Source organism: Osmerus mordax, chromosome 26 (genome assembly GCF_038355195.1).
Source record: "Osmerus mordax isolate fOsmMor3 chromosome 26, fOsmMor3.pri, whole genome shotgun sequence".
In the NCBI taxonomy this organism is placed as follows: domain Eukaryota; kingdom Metazoa; phylum Chordata; class Actinopteri; order Osmeriformes; family Osmeridae; genus Osmerus; species Osmerus mordax.
The window spans coordinates 213,826-225,867 of NC_090075.1; the positions used below are offsets into that span (position 1 = coordinate 213,826).

General features: G+C 51.3%; 1 protein-coding gene across 2 annotated transcripts in view; it reads right to left on the reverse strand.

The window, feature by feature from the left end:
• si:zfos-588f8.1 overlaps positions 1-12,042 on the reverse strand; it is a 54,887-nt gene that overhangs the window by 6,502 nt on the left and 36,343 nt on the right. For both annotated transcript variants that reach the window (XM_067229576.1, XM_067229575.1), the window contains 20 exons: positions 11,500-11,539; positions 10,985-11,107; positions 10,322-10,402; positions 9,932-10,042; positions 9,501-9,623; positions 8,301-8,450; positions 8,030-8,190; positions 6,507-7,817; positions 6,275-6,341; positions 5,919-6,037; positions 4,406-4,515; positions 3,479-3,651; positions 3,288-3,395; positions 2,883-3,053; positions 2,636-2,677; positions 2,225-2,336; positions 955-1,028; positions 617-809; positions 290-418; positions 40-145 (listed from right to left, as the gene is read on the reverse strand). In XM_067229576.1, coding sequence (XP_067085677.1) covers positions 40-145; positions 290-418; positions 617-809; positions 955-1,028; positions 2,225-2,336; positions 2,636-2,677; positions 2,883-3,053; positions 3,288-3,395; positions 3,479-3,651; positions 4,406-4,515; positions 5,919-6,037; positions 6,275-6,341; positions 6,507-7,817; positions 8,030-8,190; positions 8,301-8,450; positions 9,501-9,623; positions 9,932-10,042; positions 10,322-10,402; positions 10,985-11,107; positions 11,500-11,539 — 3,504 coding nt within the window. The remainder of the gene's footprint in view (positions 1-39; positions 146-289; positions 419-616; positions 810-954; positions 1,029-2,224; positions 2,337-2,635; positions 2,678-2,882; positions 3,054-3,287; positions 3,396-3,478; positions 3,652-4,405; positions 4,516-5,918; positions 6,038-6,274; positions 6,342-6,506; positions 7,818-8,029; positions 8,191-8,300; positions 8,451-9,500; positions 9,624-9,931; positions 10,043-10,321; positions 10,403-10,984; positions 11,108-11,499; positions 11,540-12,042) is intronic.

Here is a 12,042-nt window from a genome sequence, read left to right on the forward strand (position 1 = left end):
TGTAATGAGAGAGTATTATAAGGAGAGAGTATTGCGCACCTGACAAGGTGGAAGATGAGTCTCTCCAGGGTGTTGAAGTTGGCGCTGGGGAGCTGCTCCAGGACCTTGTAGATGGTGTGGAGCTGCTCCGGTCTGTCTGGGAGCTCTGCAGGAGACACCTCCAGGTTAGTGTCTGTCTGTCTGTAACACTACCGGGTTTATCTACAGAGCCTGCAGCTCCATGGTCTGTAGTGTAACCCTCCATCAGCCACACAGAGCGGTGCTGCCCCCTGGTGGAGGCCTGTCTTACCCACAGCCCGGAGGAAGTCATTGTAGTGGTTGAAGGTCATGAGGGGGTCAGGCAGCTCCCGGAGCCACTGCTTCACCAGGCCAGTGACCGTGTGCAGGGGGTAGTCCTCCAGACACACAGAGCCAGGGCCTGCAGCCAGGAAGGAGGAACACAACAATAAGACACTACATGAAGCGTGTTTTGGTTTTTAGCACTTTGAAATTCATGGCTGGTGAGAGAGCCAGAGAGCTGCCAGCAGGGAGGAGCCCAACACAAACAGTCTCCATGGTAACAATCTACAGGATATTCCTGACAGCATTATTGTGGTTATTATGGGTTGGCTCTGACCATTCTCCAGGATCTGGTGGAGTTCCTTCATGCGGTTGGCGGAGCCGGACTTGCGGTAGATGCCCTCGGTGTACAGCCCATTCATCTCCACGTGCTCCAGCATCATCTCCATCACCACGGGAACCGGGTTCTTGTCGCTGGTCAGGTGACACACCCGCACACCGAAGTGCAGCCCGCTAGGCTCCTCGTCACTCTGAATCAAACAACCAACCAACCAATCGTCTTAATGATACTTTATCTTCCAGAAGTCAGGATTAGCCTGCCAAAGTAAGACTGTAGAAGGAAGTGAATAGAATAAATGTGGCCAAATGTAAACTAAAATGTGAAAAACTCCATACCTTCTTGGTGCAGAATGTGGAGCAGTCTGTGACTATCTTGGACAGGCACTTCTTGTGGCAAACCATTTTACAATCTGGAGGACATGAAGACTTGGCATCAGAACAAAGCATGGCTAAGGTCTGGCTGGGTCACAGTGTGTGTGGGGTAGGTGTGTGTATGTGTTACTCACATCAGTGTGTGTGGGGTAGGTGTGTGTGTGTGTTACTCACATCAGTGTGTGTGGGGTAGGTGTGTGTGTTACTCACATCAGTGTGTGTGGGGTAGGTGTGTGTATGTGTTACTCACATCAGTGTGTGTGGGGTAGGTGTGTGTGTGTGGTACTCACATCAGTGTGTGTGGGGTAGGTGTGTGTATGTGTTACTCACATCAGTGTGTGTGGGGTAGGTGTGTGTGTGTGTTACTCACATCAGTGTGTGTGGGGTAGGTGTGTGTGTGTGTTACTCACATCAGTGTGTGTGGGGTAGGTGTGTGTGTGTGTTACTCACATCAGTGTGTGTGGTATGTGTGTGTGTGTGTTACTCACATCAGTGTGTGGGGTAGGTGTGTGTGTGTGTTACTCACATCAGTGTGTGTGGTATGTGTGTGTGTGTGTTACTCACATCAGTGTGTGGGGTAGGTGTGTGTGTGTGTTACTCACATCAGTGTGTGTGGGGTAGGTGTGTGTATGTGTTACTCACATCAGTGTGTGTGGGGTAGGTGTGTGTGTGTGTTACTCACATCAGTGTGTGTGGGGTAGGTGTGTGTGTGTGTTACTCACATCAGTGTGTGTGGGGTAGGTGTGTGTATGTGTTACTCACATCAGTGTGTGTGGTAGGTGTGTGTATGTGTTACTCACATCAGTGTGTGTGGGGTAGGTGTGTGTATGTGTTACTCACATCTGTGTGTGTGGGGTAGGTGTGTGTATGTGTTACTCACATCAGTGTGTGTGGGGTAGGTGTGTGTATGTGTTACTCACATCTGTGTGTGTGGGGTAGGTGTGTGTATGTGTTACTCACATCAGTGTGTGTGGGGTAGGTGTGTGTATGTGTTACTCACATCTGTGTGTGTGGGGTAGGTGTGTGTATGTGTTACTCACATCTGTGTGTGTGGGGTAGGTGTGTGTATGTGTTACTCACATCTGTGTGTGTGGGGTAGGTGTGTGTATGTGTTACTCACATCTGTGTGTGTGGTAGGTGTGTGTATGTGTTACTCACATCTGTGTGTGTGGGGTAGGTGTGTGTATGTGTTACTCACATCTGTGTGTGTGGTATGTGTGTGTGTGGTACTTACAGCTGCACATGTAAGCCTTCTCCATGCCCCAGATGTAGGAGGTGCACTGGTCACATGACTGCATGATGTTCACCTGGTAGGAGCTGAACATGTGGTCCAGGGGGCTCTCCAACTGTGGGGAGAAGATCCACACAACGTCAACACAACGCCAACACAATGCCAACACCAACACAACACCAACACAACGCCAACACAACGCCAACACAACGCCAACACAACGCCAACACAACGCCAACACAACACAACACCAACACAACGCCAACACAACGCCAACACAACACAACGCCAACACAACACCAACACAACACAACACCAACACAACACCAACACAACACACCATCGACACACCGCACACTGGTTGATTAATCACTGAGTTGTAGTTATTGTAGAAAGAGGCCATTTCAGACTTACACTCTTGTCTTTCTTCCGTCTCTTCTTGCGAGCTTTGGCCGGCTGAAACACATGAACGTCACATGACCATCACAACTGTCACACACCATCACGACTGTCTGGCGCTATGCGTTAGGTCGGAATATAGTACTGATACACTTCATCCAGTCTCCAGACCATCTGTGATCAAGACAGCTCTCCTTGGCCTGCTGCACCCTCTCTCGTGCCTCGTCCATCTATCCCTCCCTCCCTCCCCCTCCCCCCCTACCTTTGCAGGCTCGGCCTCCTCCTTCTTGATCTCCCCCCTGATGAAGCCGTCCAGGATGGACTGGAAGAGGTTGACTACCAGCGGCACCTCTGCCTGCTGCCTGTCCCCCGCCAGGCTGACCACGCGGTGCTGGTAGCCCTTCATCAAACCTTTGTAGCCGATGTGAGGCTTCTGGATGATAGGGGAGCAGCATGAGAGAGGAGGGGGGGGGAGGAGGAGTGGAGGGGGGGAGGACGAGAGGAGGAGGACAGGGAGAGAGGAGAGGAGGGGGGGAGGGACAGGGAGAGAGGAGAGAAGGGGGGAGGAGGAGAACGTTTATAAAACGTTCCACAGGGGTTCCTATGCTGCAATCAAGAGCCGCAGGTGGGTTGTGCTGCAGCAGTGTTTGAGGAGAGCAACACTCACTGGGAGAGAGTACATGCCCTTGATGGTCTCTCTGAACTGCATGGTGGCATTGATGAAGATGTGCTCCGTGGCTGAAAGCTGCTTCCCTCGGGAGCGCAGATCGTTCACCTGCAAACATGGAGCAACAGAGGGAGTTAGCATGTCAGGTAAGCGTGTTGGGATAGCGTGACGAGGGCGTTAGAGCATCCTACCTGATTCCCCAGGAACTCGTCCAGGTGTCGGAGCTCATTGGTGTTGGTGATCTCGCGGTCCAGGGAGGCGTTCCACTTCTCAGTGACTCTGGTGGCCCGGCTGATCTTCAGCGTGGGATTCCGCCCCAGGGCTTTCCCAGCCGTCTGAGGGCGGGAGGGGGGTTGCAGCGCGGCTGGGAGAGAGGAACACACAGAATGTCAGACAGAACATCCAAACCACCAAAACAGCATCTAAAAAATGTATTAATGAAAATCTGAGGAATTATTTCTGAAAATATTTTTGTTATATATATTTTCTATCTTAGAGCTGAGCGGTTCTCCCATAACAGCCGGCAGCCCAGCTGCAGAGCCCGAACAGCTCAGAGTCAAGACAACTCCAAACAACTCTGTTACCACAGCGCCTGCTCCTACACGAGTCACTGTTTACCCAGAAAACAAACGGTTTGATAAAGCCAGTAGAACAACACACGTGGTCTCCAGTCAGTCTACAGACAGGCCAGAAGGTTGACAGGCTAAAGCTAACCAGCCAAAAAGGATCAAATATAGCAGGCTAAAAGCTAAGAGGTTAACAGGCTAAAAGCTAAGAGGTTAAAATGTTAACAGGCTAAAAGCTAAGAGGTTAAAAGGCTAACAGGCTAAAAGCTAAGAGGTTAAAAGGCTAACAGGCTAAAAGCTAAGAGGTTAAAAGGCTAACAGGCTAAACGCTAAGAGGTTAAAAGGCTAACAGGCTAAAAGCTAAGAGGTTAAAAGGCTAACAGGCTAAAAGCTAAGAGGTTAAAAGGCTAACATGCTTAAAGTTAACAGGTTAACTTGACCAGACTACAGACTGGGATGCTAACACCACTACTGTATGAGCGAGTTAGAGTCTGGAAATTCACAAACAGGAGAAGAGACACAGGAAGGAAACCACCCAGCCATGAGTCCTACCTTCCCCTGCTGCCCGCTCAGCCAGGGTCTGGCTCTGGTCTCCATCCTCCAGGGTCTGGGGCTCCTTAGGAGGCTTCTTCTTCAAGATCTTCCTCAGAAACCCACTGGACCTACACCAGACAGCACAGAGGGTCAAGGGTGTTTTACAACAGGTCTCGAGGAGAAGATCTTCCTGCCCTGGAGACCCCTGGAGGGACAGGAAGATCTTCCTGCCCTGGAGACCCCTGGAGGGACAGGAAGATCTTCCTGCCCTGGAGACCCCTGGAGGGACAGGAAGATCTTCTCCCACCAGGGTCAGAGAGCCTTCAAGTTTCGATGGTCCAGGAATCCAGATCTACATTTGAAAAACCTGGGATCTGCTTATTTTAATAACTATTACAAAGGGTTCCAAAGAAATTCCCCAAATCTAACGTGATGATGCTACTGAAGGCCAGGGGTTCCTAGCTGTAAGGCCTCCAGGCTCTCTACTGCACACCTTCATCTACTCAGACCAGCTCTGCTGCACACCTTCATCTACTCAGACCAGCTCTGCTGCACACCTTCATCTACTCAGACCAGCTCTACTGCACACCTTCATCTACTCAGACCAGCTCTACTGCACACCTTCATCTACTCAGACCAGCTCTGCTGCACACCTTCATCTACTCAGACCAGCTCTGCTGCACACCTTCATCTACTCAGACCAGCTCTACTGCACACCTTCATCTACTCAGACCAGCTCTACTGCACACCTTCATCTACTCAGACCAGCTCTACTGCACACCTTCATCTACTCAGACCAGCTCTACTGCACACCTTCATCTACTCAGACCAGCTCTACTGCACACCTTCATCTACTCAGACCAGCTCTGCTGCACACCTTCATCTACTCAGACCAGCTCTACTGCACACCTTCATCTACTCAGACCAGCTCTACTGCACACCTTCATCTACTCAGACCAGCTCTACTGCACACCTTCATCTACTCAGACCAGCTCTACTGCACACCTTCATCTACTCAGACCAGCTCTACTGCACACCTTCATCTACTCAGACCAGCTCTGCTCTGGGCACCATGGCAACACATCACAACAGAGCTGCTGGAGGGAGCGCTCGCAGCCCGGGGGATGAGTGTGCTCAGCCAGGAGGTATTTCCTGCATCTCTGCCTTCCCATGACTAAGAGTCTAGCTAACCTGGCTTTATAAGGGTAAACACGTAGTGCTTGAGTGAGAGTATGTTTATGCGCGTGTGTGCAAGAGTGTGTGAATGTGTGTGGACAGCCCACAGCCTCGGATGACTTGATTACAGAAGAGTGTTTACCCATCAGCCCATGTGGATCTCCGGGGGTCAACTAACTTAGATGGCCATGGCAACTGTAACTAACAGATGGCCATGACAACTGTAACTAACTTAGATGGCCATGGCAACCCTAACACTGGCTGTAGCTTCCCTTTTAGTATCCATGCAGCAGATGGAGCCACACAGGAGAACTTGGGATGAGGGAGGCTGGCATGAGTCCAGGGGGTACTGTACCTCTCTGGTGTAGAGGCTAGAGGCTGGCATGAGTCCGGGGGGGCGGGGCTGCTCTGGCTCCTCCTCCGTATCGAGCTGCTCTTGGAAATGTCTGAGAGGCAGTCAGCAGGAGACAGTACCTGTACACACACACACACCATATATACACACACACACCATATATACACACACACACACACACAATCATATATACACACACACACACACCATATATACACACACACGCACCATATATACACACCAAACACACACACACCATATATACACACCATATACACACACACAGGGACATCGTTAAGTAAGTAGCCCAGTTTCAGGGATCTTCTGGACAGCTACAACAGGAGTGTGAAGGCCACCTCTGTGTTGGAGGTGGTGCTGTGCTGGGACGACCCAGGAGACGATGCTTCTGAGAAGGTCTGGGTCCTGGGGACAGAAGCACGCAGGTCACATCACAACACAAGGACGCTTGCTGACACATACTTCTACACATAATACAGATAAATAAATCCATCTAAATAATCCCAGACTTCCGGACTCTGGAAGTTGGGAAGATGTTTAGCGTGCTAGCTAACTTAAGAGGAGACGTACTGAAGAGGTTTCTTCCTCCAGTCGTCCTTGCTGAGGGGCGGGCCGGGGCTACCCCCCCCATCGCTCCTCCTCCCCCCCCTCCACTTCTCCTTCTCCTTCATGCCGCCGGGCCGCTGGTAGCGTTGTAGGCCGACAGCCTCGCCATGCCCGTTCCTGCAGGGCTGCTGTAGGGGCAGGGAGGTGGGCCGCGCCGGGCCAGGGGAGGACAAGGACCTAGCCTCTCTCTGGTCCTCCCTCTTCCCCTTCCAGGCTACGAAAGTGTACTGATCCAGCTCCTTGCTGTCCGCTCGCTCCTTCAGCTTGACCTCTGACCCACTGGGTGCCTGGTGACCTTTGACCTTGGGTGGGGGGCTGGGGCCCTCCTTGGTTGGGGGGCTGGGGTCCTCCTTGGTTGGGGGGCTGGGGTCCTCCTTGGTTGGGGGGCTGGGGTCCTCGCTGGTTGGGGAGCTGGGGCCCTCCGTGGTTGGGGGGCTGGGGTCCTCCGTGGTTGGGTGGCTGGGGTCCTCCCTACTGGCAGCTCTCTGGCTCTCTCTCTGGCTGTGCTCCAGGCCTCGCTGCCTCCTCAGCTCCCTCTTCTCCTGGCTGCGGGAGGCGGGGCCTCTGTGGAGTTGGGGGGGCCGGGGTTTGTTCTGCCCCGGCTGGCCGTCTGCGGGGACATCTAGGGGGGAAGCCCGACAGGTATGGGTCTGCTGTGGAGCTCCGGGGGAGACGGCAGCCAGGGTGTTCGTCTTTGGCCGGAGTCCCTCAGACTGGGTCTTCTCTGGGCCTGGCTCCTCCTCCAACTGGGCTGCAGCCTCAGACTGAGAACCATTGGACTCAATATCAGGGTTAGTCCCGCGCTCCTCTTCCTCCCCCAGCCCCTCATCCTCCTCCTCCTCTCTGGGCAGGGGACTGGTCACAGCCTCTCCTTTCTCCTCCTCTCTGGGCAGGGGGCTGGTCACAGCCTCTCCTTTCTCCTCCTCTCTGGGCAGGGGACTGGTCACAGCCTCTCCTTTCTCCTCCTCTCTGGGCAGGGTGCTGACCACAGACATGTCATCCACGTCTTGGCTCTCTTTCACAAGCTTCTTGTTTGCTCCACTAACAAGGTTCTTATTGGCTGCCTCTGTCTCCAACTTCTTTGTCAGGGCTTCTTGGTCCGCCTGCCTCCGTCTGGCAGCCTCCTCTTCCTCCCTCGCCCTGGCGTCCTCTGCCTCCCGCTCCGCCTCTCTGGCTAGCCAGGCCTCCTCCTCCTCCTTCCTCCTCCTCGCCTCCTCTTCCTCCTTCATCCTTCTCACCTCCTCCTCCCTCTTCTCCTCTCGTATAGAGTGACATCTGTGAAAAGAGCCAGATGTACCATTAAAAAAAACACAAGGAGCTTGTCTAAGAAATCCCATTGAATATTTATGAGCTCCTAACTGTGAAGACTTAGTTAATGACGAGGTGAGGTTAGGGTTAGGTGAGTGAGTGTTAACATTAGGTGGGTGAGTGTTATGGTTAGGTGATAGTGTGGGTGTGAGGTAGGGTGGGTGTGAGGGGTGAGGTACCTTCGGCGTGCCGAGTGGCCCCGTGCCAAGGCCTGGATCCTGGTGGCGCTATCCCGCTGCAGCAGGAAGTTTGACCTCTGGTGCCACCCACGCCACACCGCCTGGATCAGACAGGCTGCCTGCCGGCGTCGCTCCTCCCTCAGGCACCCACGCCACCAACGCTGAGGAGGGGAGGGAGTTTAGGCATTGCCTCTCAGACTGCAAGGTGAGAGGGTAGAGCACCACTGCTCTACCTGAAGAGGCATTGAGCTGGGGGTCCTGGTAATCCTACCTGGATCAAGATGGCCGCCTGCCTCATGTCCAGGAAGTTCTTCCTCTCCAGATGGGCTCTGAGCCAGCGCTGCAGGATGAGGATCCTGCGCATCACTTCCTTGTGCAGCGTGTCCTGCAGCTGCTGACGCTCCAGTTCCTTCAGGTACACCTGCAGAACCAACACATGACCCTACTGTACACCTGCAGAACCAACACATGACCCTCCTGTACACCTGCAGAACCAACACATGACCCTACTGTACACCAGCAGAACCGACACATGACCCTCCTGTACAACTGCAGAACCGACACATGACCCTACTGTACACCTGCAGAACCAACACATGACCCTACTGTACACCTGCAGAACCGACACAAGACCCTACTGTACACCTGCAGAACCAACACATGACCCTACTGTACACCTGCAGAACCAACACATGACCCTCCTGTACACCTGCAGAACCAACACATGACCCTCCTGTACACCTGCAGAACCAACACATTACCATCCTGTAGGCCTCTCGTAAATCCAATATTTTCCAGTAGCTTGCTTCTAAAAGCTTATCTTGTGTATTTTATAAGGTATGTATTCTTAATGCACATATTCGCCTACCATTCATTGTAAAATGTTGTATTTATTTGATTTATTCACTTATTATTATAATTTGTTTATATAACATGTCCTGTTTCCTATGATGTAGTATCATTCATTCTATGTGTGTGCTTTGTAATATGTTGGCACTTCACATTCTCCAGGAGAGTGCTCGATCGTCTCATTTCAGAGAGGTCAGGGAAGAATGTTTACAGTTCTCCTATATTGGCCCAGATGGGTGATCTGGTGTTTTGCTTCCCTCTGGAAAATTAGTGTAGAACATAAGTGCTTATATTCCTCCATCAAGGTGTGGTCCTCACCTTGGTCTTTCCGATCTGGTAAGTGGTGTGGTCCTCACCTTGGTCTTTCCGATCTGGCAAGTGGTGTGGTCCTCACCTTGGTCTTTCCTATCTGGTAAGTGGTGTGGTCCTCACCTTGGTCTTTCCTATCTGGTAAGTGGTGTGGTCCTCACCTTGGTCTTTCCTATCTGGTAAGTGGTGTGGTCCTCACCTTGGTCTTTCCTATCTGGTAAGTGGTGTGGTCCTCACCTTGGTCTTTCCTATCTGGTAAGTGGTGTGGTCCTCACCTTGGTCTTTCCTATCTGGTAAGTGGTGTGGTCCTCACCTTGGTCTTTCCTATCTGGTAAGTGGTGTGGTCCAGACACATCTTCTCCAGCAGGACGGAGATGTCGTCCCTGCAGGCAGAGGCAGTCCTGGGCAACAGCACCCTGAACTGCTCCATGAACTCCTACAGGAATGCATATCAGCAGTGGTGAGATGTGGGGTACCTAGAAGGTGTGGTGAGGTGTGGGGTACCTGGAAGGTGTGGTAAGGTGTGGGATGAGGTGTGGGGTACCTGGAAGGTGTGGTGAGGGGTACCTGAAAGGTGTGGTGAGGTGTGGGTTGAGGTTTGGGGTACCTGGAAGGTGTGGTGAGGTGTGGGGTACCTGGAAGGTGTGGTGAGGTGTGGGGTACCTGGAAGGTGTGGTGAGGTGTGGGGTACCTGGAAGGTGTGAGGTGTGGGGTACCTGGAAGGTGTGGTGAGGTGTGGGGTACCTGGAAGGTGTACTTGGCTCCGTAGCCAGACCTCCTGATGCGGACTGTCTCCAGCATGCCTGTGTAGCGGAGCTGCTGCACAACCAGGGCCTCATCCAGATACATCTCCTTCTGCTCACGCCCATAACACACACACAGGAGGTGAGGAATATTACACATCAAGGGACATATACACAGCATACACTGTATAGTTACACAGTATACACAGCATACACTGTATAGTTACACAGTATACACAGCATACACAGTATAGTTACACAGTATACACAGCATAGTTACACAGTATACACAGCATACACAGTATAGTTACACAGTATACACAGCATAGTTACACAGTATTTACTGTTTAGTTACTAGGTTTAACTGGCAGACAGGCTGTACTGATCATACCTTCTCAGCGTTGGAGCGGATGCAGCGTATGAAGAAGGGCTCCGCCCGTCCCAGAGTCTCCAGCAGCTTGGTCAGGGAGGTCTGGACATCACAAACAAATGCACCCACCATCATAAACATGCCAGTCTCAGTCTGCTAGTTACACAGCAAGGATATTCTGTACTGTCCACTTTTAGCTGTCTGGTTGTTCTGGAGGTGGTGTTTGAGCTGTGTTTCTAGAAGTAAATATTTGGGGTACAGGTGTGTTGGGGGTACAGGTGTGTTAAGGGTACAGGTGTGTTGGGGTACAGGTGTGTTGGGGTACAGGTGTGTTGGGGTACAGGTGTGTTGGGGTACAGGTGTGTTGGGGTACAGGTGTGTTGGGGTACAGGTGTGTTGCACTGCACCACAACATGGTATCTTGTACATTTGTATTTTTTGTAATATTTGTATTTTTGTATTTTTATATTGTAATTTACGGCAACTTATATTTATCCCACTTAGTACTGCTAGTTTATGTACCCTTAGTATAGTTAGTCCACATATTTAAATTTTAGGTATATGTTTATTGTATGCACCTTCCTGCCAAAGCAAATTCCTTGTCTGTGCAAACTTTCATGGCGAATAAATCCCTTTCTGATTCTGATTCTGATTCTGTTGGGGTACAGGTGTGTGCTTCTGTACCTGGAACTGGGCGCTGATGCTAGGGGGCTTCTTCTTCTTGTGCAGGTGCATCAGGGACTTGGTGGTGCGATCCTGCAGGGTCAGACCCACGATGAACTTCAGGGACTTGGAGTCAAGGAGGCTCTGTAGAGGAGACCACATGACTTGTGTTCACATACAGTTACATATCTACATGTGTTCTTAACCCTCGTGCTGCCTTCGGGTCACATGACCCAAAGGTTCATAACGAACCATCGTTGTGTTTAACCAATTTTACCCAATACAAAAACAAATAAAAATAATTTTCTTTTAACCATTCCAATGTGGGGGGTCTGAGACAGCCAGACAGTTAAAAGAAAATGCTTCACTTTGTTTTTGTATGAGGTAAATTTGTCGCAATACAAAGGTGGGTCACAATGACTGATGGGTCAGAATGACCCGAAGATAACACAAGGGTTAATGATGTGTATCAGGAATACTTAGTATTTGTTTAATCTGACTGTGAGCACTATGCTGCACATCTCCAAAAAGATTACCTTGGGGATGCTCTGCTTCTGTTTGCTGGTCTTGTTTTTCCTGTAAGACAGGAAGAGGAAGAGTCAGAGAACAGCTCAGGAAGAGGAGGAGTCAACGAGCAGCTTAGGAAGAGGAGGAGTCAGAGAGCAGCTCAGGAAGAGGAGTCAGAGAACAGCCCAGGAAGAGGAGGAGTCAACGAGCAGCTTAGGAAGAGGAGGAGTCAGAGAGCAGCTCATGAAGAGGAGGAATCAGAGAGCAGCTCAGGAAGAGGAGGAGTCAGAGAGCAGGGGGGTGGTGGTCAGGGGGGAGACGGTCAGGGGGGAGGAGCAGCAGATTGTTGGAAGATGTTGGGGGTGTGGAAGACAGAGAACAGAGGGGAAATCAGCCAGCCAATCAGCCAGCCCGGCTAAGACTCAGGGACCAATAGGAGCAGGGCCTCTGTTCCCTGTTCTCTTGCCATCATCACTAGAATATATATAAATATATATATATTTTATATATAAGTATTTATACAAGTATATATGTGCAGCTTTGCTGCTTCATGTCAGAAGTAAGACAGACTT